This window comes from Mustelus asterias, chromosome 24 (genome assembly GCF_964213995.1).
Source record: "Mustelus asterias chromosome 24, sMusAst1.hap1.1, whole genome shotgun sequence".
NCBI lineage: Eukaryota > Metazoa > Chordata > Chondrichthyes > Carcharhiniformes > Triakidae > Mustelus > Mustelus asterias.
Window position 1 is genome coordinate 57,237,636 of NC_135824.1, and position 19,763 is coordinate 57,257,398.

The window sequence follows — 19,763 nt, forward strand, 5'->3', positions numbered from 1 at the left end:
CAAGTTGATATAAATAGGGGATGGCTGGGACACTGGGTTGTGTGGGGAGAGCTGTGAGGGTGAACAAGTCGATATAAATAGGGGATAGCTGGGACACTGGGTTGTGTGGAGGAAGAGCTATGAAACTGAGCAAGTCAATAGACTCTCAGTAAAGAAAAGCTCCGTGTCTTGGTTTCGGCTTTACCCACCAACTTGGATTCTGCTAACACATGATTCACTTCTTATGCTTGTACGTAACCTGTTATTAATTTATTTTCTTGGACAGAATCTCCTTCGCATCCTCAGTTTGGATGTCAGCCAGAGGGGAAGTTCTGCATCTCTGGATTCGGCCAGGACAAGCGTGAGAAGAAGCGGAGCTCGAACCTCGCCTTGCTGAAGAAGAAGCTCTTCAGGCGCCGGAAGTCGGCCAAAGCGGCCGACCATGCCAAGCACATGCGCGAGCTCCTGTACGGCTGGGACGTGCGGGACGTGGGACTGTTGGTGAAGCAGTATGAAGCCGCGCTGGCTGTGAAGGAGCTGGTGATTCAGGCTTGCGTGGCCCGGCCAGAGGCCAGCCGCTTAAATGAAGACCTGGCCAAGCTCTACCAGTTCAAGTACTGCACGGACGTGGACCTGGTATTCCAAGGGGCGTGCTTTCCTGTCCACCGTGCCGTATTGGCAGCCCGGTGCCCGTTCTTCAAAACCCTCCTCCTATCCAACCTGGACCGTGCGGAATTAGTCATGGACATCAGCACTGTGGGCATAGACATGCCAATACTGTCATCCCTTTTGCACTACTTGTATAGTGGAGAATTTGGCATGCAGAATTCCCAGATCAAGAATGTCGACGTGCTGGTCCGTCTCAGTGAAGAGTTTGGGATGCCCAATGCCCTTCACTTCGATATATACAGTCTCCTGGAGAGCTCCTGCTACTACGACGCAGTCCTCAGCTTTACCTCCAACCCCGACGCCTCCGACAATTTCGAAGGCTGCTGCCTGGAGGGCGAGTTCCGCTGTCACAAGGCCATCCTGTGCGCCCGCTCGCCGTTCTTCCGGAATCTCCTCCAGAAGCGGATACGCACCGGCGAGGAGACGACGGACCGGACCTTGCAGACTCCGGCAAGGATTGTGCTGAACGAAGCAATCATTCCAAAGAAATACGCAAAAGTCATTTTGCACTGCATGTACACGGACCTGGTGGATCTGGACTTGGTCCTGCCTTTCAGCCCGTCGACTGGAAGCTTGAGAGAAGTGCAGGACGAAACTGGGAAGGACAGCGAGACCCGACTGGAAAATGCCATGGAGCTTTTCCATATAGCACTCTTCATTGAGTTCAATATGCTGGCACAAGGTAAGGGGTGAGATGTGTTAATACCTTGGACAGGGGAGGGGATTGATTAGCAGAATCTTGCTGCAATAATGGAAGTGTATATTCACTAACGTTTGAAGGTGGCAGGTCAAGTTAATAAGTTTAAAGAGCATATGGGATTCTTGGTTTAATAAACCAAGGGCGACATGGTGGCACAGTGGTTTTAGCACTGCTGCCTCATAGCACCAGGGACCTGGGTTCGATTCCCAGCTTGGGTCACTGTCTGTGTGGAGTTTGCACGTCCTCCCTGTGTCTGCGTGGGTTTCCTCCGGGTGCTCCGGTTTCCTCCCACAGTCCAAAGATGTGCTGGTTAGGTGTATGGGCCATACTAAACTCTTCCATTCCCGGCTTGGGTCACTGTCTGTGTGGAGTTTGCACATTCTCCCCGTGTCTGCGTGGGTTTCCTCCAAGTGCTCCGGTTTCCGCCCACAGTCCAAAGATGTGCGGGTTAGGTTGATTGGCCATGTTAAAATTGCCCTTCGTGTCCTGAGATGCGTAGGTTAGAGGGATTAGTGGGTAAAATATATAGGAATATGGGGGTAGGGCCTGGGTGGGATTGTGGTCAGTGCAGACTCGATGGGCCGAATGGCCTCTCTGTACTGTAGGGTTTCTATGATTTTATGTACCCGAACAGGTGCCGGAGTGTGGCGACTAGAGGATTTTCACAGTAACTTCATTACAGTGTGAATGTAAGCTGACTTGTGACTAATAAATAAACTTTACTTTAAGGTGGAAAGTACAAAAGTGAGGAAGTTATTCTAAAAGTTTTAAGTTTCTCCAAAGATGTGTGGGTTAGGTTGATTGGCCATGGTAAATTGCCCCTTAGTGTCAGGGAGACTAGCTAGGATAAATATGGGGATAGGGGCTGGGTGGGATTGTGGTCGGTGCAGACTTGATGGGCCGAACGGCCTCCTTCTGCACTGTAGGGATTCTGTGATTTATTTATTAGTGTCACAAATAGGCTTACATTAACACTGTAATAAAATTCCCTAGTTGCCACACTCTGGTGCCTGTTCGGGTACACTGAGGGAGACTTTAGCACAGCCAATGCACCCTAACCAGCACGTCTTTCGGACTGTGGGAGGAAACCGGAGCACCCGGAGGAAACCCACGCAGACGCTGGGAGAACCTGCAAACTCCACACAGACAGTGACCCAAGCTGGGAATCGAACCCGTGTTCCAGGTGCTGTGAGGCAGCAGTGCTAACCCACTGTGCTGCCGTGCTGCGCCGTTATCCATTATGAAACACTGGTTATGGTCCTGCAGGGGTATTGTTTCCACCTCCTAACATCCGTTAGGAAGGATGTCAAGCCCTTAGAAGAGATTTACTGGAATTCTGCCAGGAGTGAAGAACTTCAGTTACTTGGGGAGACTGGAGAAATTGGAGTGCTGTCTCTCTGTGCAGAGACAATTATAGGATGATTTAATAAAGCAATCTGAAATCGTGAAGGGTTTTGACTGAACAAAGGGTGACGGAGGATTCCTAACCAGATTTAAGGTGAGTGGGAAAAGAAGCCGGAGGGGGAATAATAGCCGTGTTGCTGAGATCTGGAAGGCACTGCCTAAAAAGGTGCTGGAAGCAGATTCAATAATAACTTTCAAAGGGAATTGGATAAATACTTAGAGAGAGATTTGCAGAATTACAAGAAAGGAACAGGGGAGTGGGGTTAAGGAACTACAAAAGGTCGGGAATGTAGCCCAATCCATCACGCAAACCAGCCTCCCATTCATTGACTCTGTCTACACGTCCCGCTGCCTCGGGAAAAGCAGCCAGCATAATCAAGGACCCCCACGCACCCCGGACATTCTTTCTTCCACCTTCTTCCTTCGGGGAAAAAGATACAAAAGCCTGAGGTCACGCACCATCCGACTCGAGAACAGCTTCTTCCCTGCTGCCGTCAGACTTTTGAATGAACTTACCTTGCATTAAGTCGATCTTTCTCTACACCCTAGCTATGACTGTAACACTACATTCTGCACTCTCTCGTTTCCTTCTCTATGAACGGTATGCTTTGTCTGCATAGCACGCAAGAAAGAATACTTTTCACTCTATGCTAATACATGTGACAATAAAAATCAAATGAAATTAATTGGATAGCTCTTTCAAAGAGTTGGCCCAGACACGATGGGCTGAATGGCCTGTCTCTGTCTGGTATAATTTTACGAAGGTACCATTTTATTTCAAGCTTCGATCAAACACTTAAAATTGATTTATTTATTTTGCATAAACCTACAACATTTCTATTTGGCCTGGTTGATGGAAGTCGGTCATGACTTGATCCTTTTCATTCTGAAATGTGATTTCAAGTACAGATTGAGATTGGTGGGACAGAAGTTTTTTCCTTTTACTGGGTGTAAGTATCCTTGGGTTAAATATATTGGGGAAGTACAGTCACAATCCAATTTAGGAGGTGTTGTTTGATGCAGGGGAGGGCTGTCGGCAGTGAATGTCCTCGTGAGAGGGTTGTTAAGCCTTGATTGGATGCAGGCAAATGTGGTGCTAACATTTACGATGTGCAACTACAGACCTACTGGATTAACTAGGCAAGGGAAGATTTTCTAAGGGACAAGTTGGAGAAGGAGCTATTTAGAATTAATTTCTTAAAAAGCATGCAGTCTTAAAATGGTAACAAAACATATCATGACTTTTAAAGAAATTGTAGATTTTGTTTTTAAATATTAGTGTCACAAGTAGGCTTACATTAACACTGCTATGAAGTTACTGTGTAAATCCCCAAATAAATAATCCACTAATAAATAAACTTTAGTTATGTCCTCGAAGAATTCTAATAGATTCGTTGAGCATGATTTCTCTTTTGTAAATCCATGCTGACTTTGTCAGATTGAGGTTTAAGTTAGGTTTATTTATTAGTCACAAGTTGGCTTACATTAACACTGCAATGAAGTTACCGTGAAAGCCCCCTAGTCGCCACACTCCGGCACCTGTTCGGGTACACTGAGGAAGAATTTAGCATGGCCAATCCACCTAACCAGCACGTCTTTTGGACTGTGGGAGGAAACCCACGCAGACATGGCGAGAAGTTGCAGACACTGCACGGACAGTGACCCAAGCTAGGAATTGAACCTGGGTCTCTGGCGCTGTGAGGCAGCAGTGCTAACCACTGTGCCAACGTGTGCCCTGGGAGGGAATGAAAGCAGTGTCCAATCTTTGTCACAACGCTTCAAATCCCTGACTGTTTTCAAATGTACATTCCCAAGAGCAATTTGAGATAGTGGAATTATGATCAATATTGATGGTGAAATTCATTTTGCTAATTTACTTGGACTTGCAGAAAGGTTTTTGATAAAAGTTCTGCATGAAAGTCTTTTAATTAAGCTAAGCCGTTGGCACAGCACAAATTCATCTTCAATAATACCTGTATCACTAAATTGACAGTTTTGCTAAGACCATGAATCGGTACGGTGGCAAAGTGGATTAGCACTGCTGCCTCACAACACCAGGGACCTGGGTTCGATTCCCGGCTCGGGTCACTGTCTCTGTGGAGTTTGCACATTCTCCCCATGTCTACGTGGGTTTCCTCCGGGGTGCTCCGGTTTCCAAAGGCATGCTGTTTAGGTGCATTGGCCGTGCTAAATTCTCCCTCAGTGTACCCGAACAGGTGCCAGAGTGTGGCGACTAGGGGATTTTCACAGTGACTTCATTGCAGTGTTAATGTAAGCCTACTTGTGACACTAATAAAGTGTCATTTATGAATGGTTGCTATGAAAACCAGTTGAAGCTTAGAACAAAGTCCAGTTGTGAACACTGGTGTGAGTGCCTTTTATATTTAAAAAAAACTGTATTTAATTTGAATTATGAGCAACCATCTCCAAATTTTAATCGGTTTGTGTTTAAAAATTGCCATGTCATCACCCTACCATTCACTCAATTTCGCACACAATAATGCAGCTTTATATCCAATCCATCACGTAAACCAGCCTCCCGTCCACTGACTCCGTCTACACTTCCCGCTGCCTCGGCGGGGTGGGGAAAAGCAGCCAGCATAATTAACGATCCCACGCACTCCGGACATTCTCTCTCCCATGTTATTCCTTCGGGAAAAAGATACAAAAGTCTGAGGACACGCACCAACCGACTCAAGAACAGCTTCTTCCCTGCTGCTGTCAGACTTTTGAATGGACTTACCTTGCATTAAGTTGATCTTTCTCCACACCCTAGCTATGACTGTAACACTACATTCCGCACTCCTTCTCTATGAACGGTATGCTTTGTCTGTATAGTGCGCAGGAAACTATTGTTTTCACTGTATGCTAATACATGTGACAATAATAAATCAAATATTTATGCTAAAAGTTCACTTTCATGTCAGTTAAGGCCTTGGGATTAGCTTCTTCAACTCCATTGCGAATGGTTACTGATTGGGCTTGCATCAAGAATATTTAGCTTGTCTCATTCACCTATAACAACCCAAGAACTCTGCTTTCTCTATTCATTGCTTCTTGTGTGTCTTCCCCATTTCTGTTGCTCCACCATTGGCGGCTGTGCCTTCAGCTGTAGAGGCCCAGCAATGTGGAATTCCCTCTGCCTCGCTAACTCTCTCCTTCCAGATCCTTCGTTTGAAACCTACCTCTTTAGCCAAGGCCTTAGAATAGAATGGAATCCCGACGGGGCAGAAGGAGGCCATTCGGCCCATCGAACCTGCCCCGGCCACAACCCCACCCAGGCCCTATTCCCGTAACCCCACACATTTACCCTAGCTAATCCCCCTGACACTAAGGGTCAATTTAGCACAGCCAATCAACCTAACCCGCACATCTTTGGCGTGTGGGAGGAAACCGGAGCACCCGGAGGAAACCCACGCAGACACGGGGAGAACGTGCAAACTCCGCACAGACAGTGACCCAAGCCGGGAATTGAATCCAGGTCCCTGTGAGGCAGCAGTGCGAACCCACTGTGCCGTCTGATATCTCAGTTTGGTGCCTGTTTTTTGTGCTCCTGCGAAGTGCCTTGGGGATGTTATGGCACTTTGGAAAGAGCTATATATAAATGCAAGTTGTTCTCCAGCATATCTTTTGTGGGATCACTCCTTACCCTACTTTCTTTATCAGGAACTAAACTGGCTCACTGGGAACATTCCAACTGTATCTGTCCTTGCAACAAACTGGCCTGCCATCCCAATTCAGAATCAACATTTTGATCTGTGACAAATTGATTCAGTAGATGCAACATTCACTGCATAAAAAGCATTTCACTGGGGTTTTTTTTTGTATTTTTACTGCATTCTTTGCAGATGCAATCAGAATAAATAGTACTGAAATAACTAAGGTTGGGGGTTGAAGCTTGACTTTCAACATGACGCATCAATGTAGAACAGCACTCAGTGGAGTGAACAGTTCGAGGAAGCTATGCTCAGACTGCACGTTGAACACTGCATATAGTTCCGACCTTTTGAGATACAAGGAGGAGCATTTGAAATGCTGGAGGTGTCAGGCAGAGGCATGAGATTGATCCCTCGTCTCCTTGGGTCTGAGTTACCATAAGATATAGGAGCAGAATTAGGCCATTCATCGAGTTTGCTCCGCCATTCAATCATGGCTGATGTGATTCTCATCCCCCATTCTCCTGCCTTCTCCCCTGATCCCCTTATTAATCAAGAACCTATCTATCTCTGTCTTAAAGACACTCAGTGACCTGACCTCCACAGCCTTCTGCGTCAAAGAGTTCCACAGATTCACCACCCTCTGGTTGAAGAAATTCCATCTCATCTGTGTTTTAAAGGAGCGTCCCTTCACCCTGAGGTTGTGCCCTCTGGTTCTAATCTCTCCCACTGGTGGAAACATCCTCTCCACGTCCACTCTATCCAGGCCTCGCAGTATTCTGTAAGTTTCAATTAGATCCCCCCCCTTCATCCTTCTAAACTCCATCGAGTACAGACCTACACTCCTCAACCGTTGCTCATATGACAAACCCTTCATTCCAGGGATCATTCCTGGGAACCTCCTCTGGACCCCCTCCAAGGACAGCACATCCTTCTTGCTCACAATGTTCCATATGGGGTCTGACCAGAGCGTTATACAACCTCAGCAGTACATCACTACTCCTGTATTCTAGCCCTCTAGAAATCAATGCCAACATTGCGTTACGAGGAAGATTCTCTTTTTCTTTATTGTAGATGAATCCATTGGTATGTGTACAATGCTATGATATCCTGGGGCAATGTCATCTATCACTGGTTGAAGCAATACAGACATTATTTAAACTTGAATGTAATAAGATTAACCAGCAAACCATAAAAGCTCTTATGAAGGTGTACGTGGATGTAAAATATTCTACAAGTGTTGTCCTAACTGCTTGCTGCCTTGTCAGAAGTGTTGATGATACATGGATCAGACAATTACATGGGATATGGAAGCAGTTAGTACTGGCCCCCAGTCTGCTGCGGGAATACATCAATCATGCCTTCATCTTCCATCTCCAACTGTGCAGGTGTGTCTGTTTCTTGGGTTTTGATCCCAAAAAGGGCCACCTCTAAGAACATACCTCAAAATAGCATCAATGGAAAAGTCTAATTTAGGATACAACTTTAAAATGAGCAAGGGGGGGTGGGGGGTTGGGGGTGGGGGGGGGGGTGGGTAGGACAATGCGATGTGGGTTCCAATTCAAAAGGCAGTTTTAGAATTTGATTTATTATTGTCACATGTATTAACATACAATGAAAAGTATTGTTTCTTGAGTGCTATACAGACAAAACATACCGTTCATAGAGAAGGAAAGGAGGGAGTGCAGAATGTAGTGTTACGGTCATAGCTAGGGGGTAGAGAAAGATCAACTTAATGCAAGGTAGGTTCATTCAAAAGTCTGACAGCAGCAGGGAAGAAGCTGTTCTTGAGTCGGTTGGTACGTGACCCCGGACTTTTGTATTTTTTCCCGAAGGAAGAAGGTGGAAGAGAGAATGTCCGGGGTGCGTGGGGTCCTTAATTATGCTGGCTGCTTTACCGAGGCAGCGGGAAGTGTAGACAGAGTCAATGGATGGGAGGCTGGTTTGATACTGGGTGCTGATGAGGGAATGATCTGTATTTGGAATAAACTCATGAGACATGTTTCGGAGGCAAAAAACTCCAGAATTAACAGGATATGGCAATAAGGCGAGAGTAGGATTGTTCTAGGTGGGTCCATTATCCATAAGTATCTTGTGTTCTGATAACTCCTTGATATATAAACCTGCTATGCGCACCTTGTGCTCTGGAAGCATTGGTTGTCTGGGTGTATGCGTGTGTATGTCTCTGTATGTGCCTATCTGTGTGTGTGTGTGAGCACATGTGTGAGTGTCTGTACTCACATGTGTGCGGGTAATATGCTTTTGAAAAGAATTATTTTTAGCAAGAAGTGAAGAGAAGCGGTAGTACATGTGGGAATTGGCAGGGGAATGGCACTTGAGTGAACTGCTCTCGGAGCTGGCACAGAGATGATGGGTGAATGCAGTAAAACTCTATCCAGCCAGGCAAAGGTTTTAGCAGGGGGATGAAGGAGTTGTGAAATCAATTAACTGGGACAGCCTTCGACATGAACATCAATGGATTCCGATGTTTCTGCGTGGGGAAAGGATTAGGGGATATCGACCACAAAAGCAGTGGCTTCATAAGCACAAAGCATTTTGCTGTTCTTGTATTCTAATTCACGTGATTTTTGTTCCCTGTGCAGGATGTGAAGACCTGATTGTTGAGAGTGTCACGCTGGACTCTTTAGTGGCTATCCTAAAGTGGAGCTCTCAACCATACGGATCCAAATGGGTCCATCGGCAAATGCTGCATTTCCTCTGTGAGGAGTTCAGTAACGTCATCGCTTCCGACATTCTCTATGAGCTAAGCAAGGAGCACCTGATGGCAGCCATCCAGTCAGATTACCTGCAGGTAATTGGATTCTTGTCTCCAATTCGTAAGTCTAGGTTTCCCCTGGAACCTCTAGTTTTTGGAGATATTTCTTGGAGACCAGAGCACTTTTTTGACTTGCGTGTAATTGTGGAATGACAACATTGTGCCCGGTTGGAGAGTTTTGATGTATCGTAGAATCCCTACAGTGCAGAGGGAGGCCATTCGGCTCAATGAGCCTGCACTGTCAGCAATCCCACCCAGGCCCTATCCCCATAACCCCATGTATTTACCCTGCTAATCCCCCTCACACTAAGGAACAATTTAGCATGGCCAATCAATCTAATCTGCACGTCTTTGGAGTGTGGGAGGAAACCGGAGCTCCCGGAGGAAACCCATGCAGATACGGAGAGAACGTGCAAACTCCACACAGTCACCCAAAGCCGGAATTGAACCTGGGTCCCTGGCGGTGTGAGGCAGCAGTGCTAACCACTGTGGGACATGGGCATCGCTTGCTGGCCAGCATTTATTGCCCATCCCTAGTTGCCCGAGGGCAGTTGAGAGTCAACCACATTGCTGTGGCTTTGGAGTCGCATGTAGGCCAGACAGGGTAAGGACGGCAGTTTTCCTTCCCTCAAGGGCATTAGTGAACCAGATGGGTTTTTCCGACAATGGTTTCATGGTCATCAGTAGATACTTAATTCCAGATTTTTTAAAATCGAATTCAAATTCCAGCATCTGCCGTGGCGGGATTCGAACCCGGGTCCCCAGAACGTTAGCTGAGTTTCTGGATTAATAATCTAGTGATGATACCGCGAGGCCATCTCCTCCCCTACATGCCATGTATCTAACGTAACAACGAAACTCTGACCTATACTGGTCAGCCTCTATTGGTTCAGCAATTTAAGATGAATAAAAGAGATTCTTGTGATTTTGAAAGGATGAAATCATACACTGCAGAGGAGGCTGTTCAGCCCATCCTCCTGTGCCAGCTCATTGAAAGAGCTATCGAGTTAGTCCCACTCTTCCCTGTTTGTTCCTTACCGTCCTCCAGATATTTTCTTGCCAAGTATTTCTTCTTTCTGAAAGTTGCTATTGAAACTGCTTCCACCGCCCTTTTGGGTAATGCATTCCAGATCATTCTATCTCGCTCTGTTTTAAAAAGAAAATTTCCCTCTTGCCAGATTATGTCCTTTTGTTACTGACATCTCTGCCAATGTTTAATAGGTTCCCTTCATTTCCTCTATGAAAGCCCCTCGGAATTTTCAATCACATTACCCCTTAACTTTCTCTAGCCCTTAAAGGGAACAATCCCAACTTCTCTAGCACGGGGCGGCACAGTGGTTAGCACTGCTGCCTCACAGCACCAAGTACCCGGGTTCGATTTTGGCTTCGGGTCACTGTCTGTGGGGAGTCTGCACGTTTTCCCCGTGTCTGCGTGGGTTGCCTCTGGGTGCTCCAATCCCCTCCCACAGTCCGAAAGGTGTGCAGGTTAGGTGCATTGGCTGTGCTAAATTCTCCCTCAGTGTACCCAAACAGGCACCGGAGTGTGGTGACTAGGGGATTTTTACAGTAACTTCATTGCAGTGTTAATAAGACCATAAGACATAGGAGCAGAATTAGGCCACTCGGCCCATCGAGTCTGCTCCGCCATTTAATCAGGGCTGATTTTTTTCTCATCCCCATTCTCCTGCCTTTTTCCCATAAACCCTGATCCCCTTATTAATCAAGAACCTATCTATCTCTGACTTAAAGACACTCAATGACCTGGCCTCCACAGCCTTCTGCGGCAAAGAGTTCCACAGATTCACCACTCTCTGGCTGAAGAAATTCCTCCTCATCTCTGTTTTAAAGGATCGTTCCTTTAGCCTGAGGTTGTGCCCTCTGGTTCTAGTTTTTCCTACTAGTGGAAACATCCTCTCCACGTCGACTCTATCCAGGCCTCGCAGTATCCTGTAAGTTTCAATAAGATCCCCCCCTCATCCTTCTAAACTCCCAACGAGTACAGACCCAGAGTCCTCAACAAGTAAGCCCACTTGTGACTAATAAATAAAAGTCGTCTATGCCGATGGTTCACAACCCAGTGTGCTGTGCAGAGCCCCCAAGTGTGCCACGAAAACAGATTCAAAATTCATGTAATTAAACTAAAACTAATCTTCAATTTCATTCTGTGTTTGGCCTCTCCAAGACCCGCCAAATCTTGGGGCCTCCTGTGCATGCGCCGCTTAGGAAAGAGTCGCACGTGCGCAGTTTAGATTTTTAACGCTGGTCAGGCCCATGCGCGTTGACCAATGGGACTTGGAGCTAAAGACAAAGGCCCTGTGCGCCCGCACAAAAAGGAAAGACTTCAAAGTGGCGCAGTGGGTTAGCACTGCAGCCTCACAGCGCCAGGGACCCGGGTTCGATTCCCGGCTTGGGTCACTGTCTGTGCGGAGTCTGCACGTTCTCCCCGTGTCTGCGTGGGTTTCCTCCGGTTTCCTCCGAAAGACGTGCGGGTTAGGGTGCATCGGCCGTGCTAAATTCTCCCTCGGTGTACCCGAACAGGCGCCGGAGTGTGGCGACTAAGGGATTCTCACAGTAACTTCACTGCACTGTGAATGTAAGCCTACTTGTGACTAATAAATAAACTTTTAAGTACTTTGACCCTAGGAGGAACGAGAGAGACAGGGCTAGGTTTGAAAAAACACAGGCGAGAGGACAGGGAGGAGTTAAAAATGAAATTCCCAGTCAGGGAAGAAGGCCGAGAAAATAGGAGGTGCACTTGAATTTTTTTTGTTTAGTATAGCTTGTGTGCTGTGCCACACACAAGGTTGGGAACCACTGCTGTGTACATAGTCTTTCATCCCTGGTACCATTCCAGTAAAGCTGCTTCGCACTCCCTCCAAAGCCCCGCTGGAGACTTATAAATGCTTTCACGTATGAGTGCCATTTTTCCCATGGCTCACCAGTGTTGATTTGCTAATTACTCCCAGCGGCAACATTGGAGTTGAAAATGGGATCCAAGTGGAAATCTGCCATTGATTATTGCTGCTTGGAGTTGTGGCGTTAAAGGCATCTTCTTACTCAAAGTTGTGGATTGGCTGGCGTCTTGTCCCAGTTGGGTCACCATGATGGCTCCTCACGGGCTTTGAGTCGAAGGCAAACCCAGAGTTGCACGAAAGTGGCAGTTCTTCAATTGCCAATGGCTCCTCACTTCCCCATTGCACTACTTCACTCTTGAAGTGACTTTTAAGCTTCGAGCGTTTGTTAAATCTAAAGCGTTTGCTGGACTCAGTGGTTCTACTCAGCTATGCCAGAAAGTAATGGCTTTACTCCAGGACCTGAACACATAGGGAAAGCTAACACGCTTTGTAATGCTGGGGGAATGTTGTACTCGAAGTCATTGCCTTTTAGCGGAACAATAAACCAGCACCTAGAAGAGAATAGAACCCCTACAGTGCAGAATGAGGCCATTCGGCCCATTGAGCCCGCACCAACAACAATCCCACCCAGCCCCTATCCCTGTAACCCCACGTATCCCCCTGACTAAGGAGCAATTTAGCATGGCCAGTCATCCTAACCAGCCCGTCTTTCAGACTGTGGGAGGAAACTGGAGCATCCGGAGGAAACCCACGCAGACACCAGTGAGAACGTGCAGACTCCACACAGACAGTCGCCCAAGGCCGGAATTGAACCCAGGTCCCTGTCATTGTGAGGCAGCAGTGCTAACCCACTGTGCCACCGTGCCACCGTTATGTTTGCCTATTCTGTTGATGTGAAGCCCATTGCACTGTTTATATCAGAAAGTAAATGGTACGTTAGCCTTTACTGCAAAGGGATGGGGATACAAGAGTAAAGCAGTCTTTCTGCACTTGTGTCGGACCTTGGTGAGACTATACCTGGAATGCTGGGTACCGTTTTAGTTTTCTTACCCAAGGAGGGAGTGCATTGAAGATTCACCGGGCCGATTCCTGCAGTGAGGGGACTGTTCTATGAGGAAAGATCGAGTAGACGGGACGTATTTTTTCTTAGGCTTTAGAAAAGTGAGAGGTACTGAAACATATTCATAGAATCATAGAACCATAGAGTCCTACAGTGCAGAAGGAGGCCATTTGGTCCATTCAGTCTGCACTGACTACAATCCCTCCCAGACCCTATCCCCATATCCCCATGTATTTACCTTAGCTAGTCCCCCAACACTAGGGGGCAATTTAGCATGGCCAATCAACCTAACCCACATATCTTTGGACTGTGGGAGGAAACCGGAGCACCCGGAGGAAACCCGCGCAAACACGGGGAGAATGTGCAAACTCCACACCACACAGACAATCACCCCAAGGCCAGAATTGAACCCGGGTCCCTGGTCACGTACTTGACCATTCCTCAGGCACCTGGCAGGGTAGACGTTGACTGAATCTGGAACCAGAGGTCACGATCTCAGAACAAGGGGGTGGCCATTTCAAGCTGAGATGAAGAGGAAAGGATTGTGAATCTTTGGAATTCTCTGCCCTATAGAGCTGTGATTGTTCTATATTAAGAAGTCTCACAACACCAGGTTAAAGTCCAACAGGTTTATTTGGTAGCAAATACCATATATTTGCTACCAAATAAACCTGTTGGACTTTAACCTGGTGTTGTGAGACTTCTTACTGTGTTCACCCCAGTCCAACGCCGGCATCTCCACATCATTGTTCTATATGTCCAGGACAGCGACTGGCAGATTTTTGGATGCTAAAGGAACCTTGGGGATATGGGGCTAGTGCAGAAAGATTGTATTGAGGCTGAAGAGCAATCATGATCTTGGATGGTGGAGCAGGCTTAAAAGGGCTGAATGGCCTACTTGCCCTGTCTCTAGTGTTCTTGAGGAAGAGGAGGAGAGTTCTCGCCTGGAAAACATAGAATCCCTACAGTGTAGAAGGAGGCTATATTCGGCCCATCAAGTCTGCACCAACCACAATCCCACTCAGGCCCTATCCCCGCTTAGTTACCCTGCTAATCCCTCTAACCTATCACATCCCGGGACACTAAGGGTTAATTTAGCATGTCCAATCAACTTAACCCGCACACCTTTGGACTTTTCCCCTTTCGTTTCTCCTCAACATTTCACCTCAACCGACGGTTGGGCGGCACAGTGGCACAGTGGTTAGCGCTGCTGCCTCTCGGCTCCAAGGACCTGGTTCAATTCCGACCTCGGGTCACTGTTTGTACATTCTCCCCGTGTCTGCGTGGGTTTCCTCCGGGTGCTCCGGTTTCCTCCCACAGTCCAAAACTGCGGTTTAGCTGGATTGGCCATGCTAAATTGCCCCTTAGTGTCAGGGGGATTAGCAGGGTAAATACATGGGGTTATGGGATAGGGGCTAGGTGGGATTGTTGTCGACGCAGGCTCGAGAGGCCATTCAGCCCATTTCTGCACTGTAGGGATTCTATGAATACCAGGTGAAACAAATTAACCGACGATCTTTTTCATTGTTTTAAGGCATCTGTGTGAATAAATTGGCAACTGTGTTTGCCCGAGTGATTTTAAACTGGGTTAAAGTTAAAGTTTGTTTATTAGTCACAAGTAAGACTACAATGAAGTTCCTGTGAAATTCCCCTCGTCGCCACACTCTGGCGCCTGTTTGGGTCAATGCATCTAACCAGCACGTCTTTCGGACTGTGGGAGGAAACCGGAGCATCCGGACGAAACCCACGCAGACACGGGGAGAACGTACAAACTCCGCACAGACAGTGACCCAAGCCGGGAATCGAACCCGGGTTCCTGGCGCTGTGAGGCAGCAGTGCTAACCCACTGTGCTGCCCTCACCCTGCAGGGTGAGGTTAGCGGATAGGTTGCTGCGTTAATAGTGCAGCGTATATGATTTCACATACCCCCATGGCAGATTAAGAATCTGAATGCAGTTTTATTTTTTTAAGGAGTACAGCGACTGTGAAACATTCTGATGTTTTTGTTTTTAAAAAAAGCAGCAAACTAGGTTACTAGGTCAGGAAGGAAGCTTATTGTCCTTTCGCTATTAAGGTGAACACTTGTCACAATTGACAATAACAGAGAGATGCAACATTTGGATGCACGGGGTGATTTCGAAGACCGGGTAGATCCAACAGTGCGAATGCCCGAGCAGGGAAGTCAACATCCCTCTTGTCATTTGCAGTTTTCATTTTATATTTCAATCGTGCCAGTAGCAGGGCTAGGGTTGAAGGACACAGATGCAATTGGACTTCTCATTGTGCCTCTGTCATGGGTTTGCATCTGAATGAGAGAGACTCATGTTTCCTGTAGAACTGAATGTTGTATCTAACAGATAGTCTCAAATATTGTATTTTTCAGCCAGTGTGCACCAACGTGCTAACTAATTTAGCTTATTTTAACAATGTTGTTGCTATTAGAGACCTTATGATACCGACATTGTCCACAAAATGGCTGTACTGGATAGTAACCAAATTTGATCTCACCTAATCTAGATAATTTTTACCTGCGTAAATAACTTGTAGATCATAGAATCCCTACAGTGCAGAAGGAGGCCATTCGGTCCATCGAGTCTGCACTGACCACAATCCCACCCAGACCCTATCCCCATAACCTCATGCGTGCCCCTAGCTAGTCCTCCTGACACTAAGGGGCAATTTAGCATGGCCAATCCATCTAACCCGCACATCTTTGGACTGTGGGAGGAAACCGGAACATCCGGAGGAAACCCACGCAGACACGGGGAGAACGTGCAGAATCCACACAGACAGTGACCCACGCCGGGAATCGAACCCGGGTCCCTAGTGCTGTGAGGCAGCAGTGCTAACCCACTGTGCCGCCCTGATACAAGACAGTGCGAGTTTAAATATGACAGTGCAAGAGTGAAAGCATTCTCTTTTTGATCACTGATCTTTTTGAAACTTATATCACTCTCTTCTAGTCCTAGAGGTTTAACATCTGCCTCTATATTGCCCCATTGCTGGTCCGCTTAGCTCCTTTAGACCTGGAAAGCTGAACAAAGAACCAAAGAACAAAGAAAATTACAGTACAGGAACAGGCCCTTTGGCCCTCCAAGCCTGCACCGACCATGCTGCCTGACTTAATGAAAACCCCCTACCCTTCCAGGGATCATATCCCTCTATTCCCATCCTATTCATGTATTTGTCAAGACGCCCTTTAATAACCACTACCGTATCTGCTTCCACTACCTTCCCCGGCAGCGAGTTCCAGCCACCCTCAGTGTAAAAGAACAAAGACTGCATGACTAGAGTAAACCTCTTCAGTTCTCTGTGGCGTGCATACATATTCAGCATTCTTCTTGGGACAGTAGCGAATCTGGCGATTCTGCTTTGGTTTTGCGACCAGCTAAGGTCAGGCCCTGGAGCCTTTGTAGGCCTGAAGGGTGCCCTCAGCCATCAATGGTTCAGTGGCTGGTGTTCTCACCTATGAAGATTGTGTAATGCGAGACGCACTCTAGGACTTGAGCCAAAAGAAAATCTAGGCTAGCACTCCAATACAGCACTGAGGGCATGCAGCGCTATCAGAAATGCTGTTTTGCAGATGGAACGTTGAACAGTGGCCAACTGAGCCCCCCTGTGGATGTTAGAAATCCCATGGCACTGTTTTAAAGAAGAACTGGGGAGTTATCCTGGTCAACATTTATCCCTCAGTCAGCATCCCAAAACACATGATCTTGTCATTATGGCATTGCTGATTATGGGAGCTTGCTGTGCACAAATTGGCTGCCACATTTCCGATGCTACAACAGCAATGAAGCTTCAAAAGTGTACCGCATTGGTCTGTAATTTCCCTTTGCTGGTTATCATAGAAGCCCTACAGTGGAGAAGGGGGCCATTCAGCCCATCGAGCCTGCACCGACAACAATCCCACCCAGGCCCTATCCTCGTAACCCCACATATTTACCCCACTAATCCCTCTAAGCTACGCATCCTGGGACACTAAGGGGCAGTTTAGCATGGCCAATCCACCTAACCTGCACATCTTTGGAGTGTGGGAGGAAACCGGAGCACCCGGAGGAAACCTACGCAGACACGGGGAGAACACAGACAGTGACCCGAGCTGGGAATTGAACCCAGGTTCCTGGAACTGTGAGGCAGCAGTGCTAACCACAGTGCCACCGTGCCCCCTTTATTTAAAAGGGGGCTTTTAAATAAAGAGAACTGTTACCCAGCGACTTCTACACACACAGATGTCCGGTGAACATCAGAGAGAGTTTTATCTTGTGTTGGGATGCCCAGAGTTGTGCATGGTGCTGTATAAATGCAAGTCTTTTGTTCTAATAACATTAAGAGAAGGTAGCTGTAGTGTCGCTTTAAGGTGTTATGGAGTTGCTTTTCCTTTTTTTTTATTTTAATCTGTCAAGATTTGATGATCAGCAGGAACGAGAAGAGACTTTTGAAGCAAGGGTTTTCTTTTTTTTGTGTGTGTGGGGGGTTTGGAGTATTCTGGGGTGGGGGCTGGCGTTACTGGAAGGACACTTGTCTCGGCTTGTAAAGAATCTGTACACACACGAGAGAGAGCTGTGCACTTTGATCAGCAGATTGTCAAGCTATCTCCTCTCCGCCTCCTCTTTTTTTAAAACACTCTCTTTGAAGTGTTTTAGTCTGTTCCTCTAATCAGGCCTGCTTGCCTCCAAAAGGCAAACTTGAGAGCAAACCGCTCAGAGGGAAAGGGCACTGTATTTTCTTTGTAAAAAGCTGTATTGATGGAACTATATCATTAGCCGGGTATGTTTTAATTTTAAACTGTCAAAAGAGCAGCTTCAAATGTTTTGCGCTAAGTCATGTGGAACCAGGAGCCTGTGGGATATGTTTTATATTTGCAGCTTCCAGCACGCGATAAAACTCTCTCTGATGTTCGCCAGACATCTGCATGTTTGCAAAAGTCGCTGGCTTAACAATTTTCTTCATTTAAAGATCCCCCTTCATAACCAGCAACGGGAAATTACAGTATCCCCATCTGAATGACTTGATCAGTGTGAATTTTCTTTTTAATTCATTCGTGGGACATGGGTCTCGCTGGCTGGGCAGCATTTATTGCCCATTCCTGAGGGCATAGAACATAGAAAAGCTACAGCACAAACAGGCCCTTCGGCCCACAAGTTGTGCCGAACATGTCCCTACCTACTAGGCTTACCTATAACCCTCTATCTCACTAACTTCCATGAACTTATCCAAAAGTCTCTTAAAAGACCCTATCGAATCCGCCTCCACCACCACTACCGGCAGCCGATTCCACGCACCCACCACCCTCTGAGTGAAAAACATACCCCTAACATCTCCTCTGTACCTACTCCCCAGCACCCTAAACCTTTGACCTCTTGTGGCAACCATTTCAGCCCTGGGTAAAAGCCTCTGAGAATCCACTCTATCAATACCTCTCAACATCTTATACACCTCTATCAGGTCACCTCTCATCCTTCGCCTCTCCAAGGAGAAAAGACCTAGCTCTCTCAACCTGTCCTCATAAGGCATGCCACCTAATCCAGGCAACATCCTTGTAAATCTCCTCTGCACCCTTTCTATGGCTTCCACATCCTTTCTGTAATGAAGCGACCAGAACTGGGCACAGTACTCCAGGTGGGGTCTGACCAGGGTCCTATACAGCTGCAGCATTATCTCCCGATTTCTAAACTCAATTCCTCTCTTGATGAAGGCCAGTATTCCATACGCCTTCTTAACCACAGCCTCCACCTGCGACGCTGCTTTGAGCGTCCTATGAACCCGGACCCCAAGATCCTTCTGATCTTCCACACTGCCAAGCGTCCTACCCTTAATATATTCTTTCATCCTATTCGACCTGCCAAAATGAACCACCAGACACTTATCTGGGTTGAAGTCCATTTGCCATTTCTCCGCCCAGTCTTGCATCTTATCTATGTCTCGTTGCAACTGCTGACATCCCTCTACACTATCCACAACCCCACCAACCTTTGTGTCATCAGCAAACTTGCCAACCCATCCTTCCACTTCCCCATCCAGGTCATTTATAAAAATCACAAAGAGCAAGGGTCCCAGAACAGATCCCTGGGGCACTCCACTGGTGACCGACCTCCATGCTGAAAAAGACTCATCTAAAACCACTCTTTGTCTTCTGTGGGCAAGCCAGTTCTGAATCCACAAAGCAACGTCCCCTTGTATCCCATGCCCCTTCACTTTCTCAATAAGCCTTGCATGGGGCACCTTATCAAACATCTTGCTGAAATCCATATAAACTAGTGTCAACACATGCTGTGGCTCTGGAGTCGCATATAGGCCAGACCGGATAAGGTCGGCAGATTTCCTTCTTGAAGGACATTAAAGTTGTGAAGTTTATTTATTAGTGTCACAAGTAAGGCTTACATTAACACTGCAATGAAGTTACTGTGGAAATCCCCTAGTCGCCACACTCTGGCGCCTGTTCGGGTTACACTGAGTCTTTCGTACTGTGGGAGGAGACCGGAGCTCCCGGAGGAAACCCACGCAGACACGGGGAGAACGTTCAGACTCCGCACAGACAGTGACCCAAGCCGGGAATCAAACTCTGGTCCCTGGCGCTGTGAGGCATGCGTGCTAACCCATTGTGCCACTGTGCCATTAGTGACCAGATGGATTTTTTCGACAATGGTCGTCAGTAGATTCT

General features: G+C 47.1%; 1 protein-coding gene across 2 annotated transcripts in view; it reads left to right on the forward strand.

Annotated features, from left to right (window-relative positions):
• LOC144511444 (BTB/POZ domain-containing protein 7-like) overlaps positions 1 to 19,763 on the forward strand; it is an 85,867-nt gene that overhangs the window by 1,706 nt on the left and 64,398 nt on the right. For both annotated transcript variants that reach the window (XM_078241803.1, XM_078241804.1), the window contains exons 2-3: positions 266 to 1,330; positions 9,012 to 9,220. In XM_078241803.1, coding sequence (XP_078097929.1) covers positions 433 to 1,330; positions 9,012 to 9,220 — 1,107 coding nt within the window. In that variant the 5' untranslated portion in view covers positions 266 to 432. The remainder of the gene's footprint in view (positions 1 to 265; positions 1,331 to 9,011; positions 9,221 to 19,763) is intronic.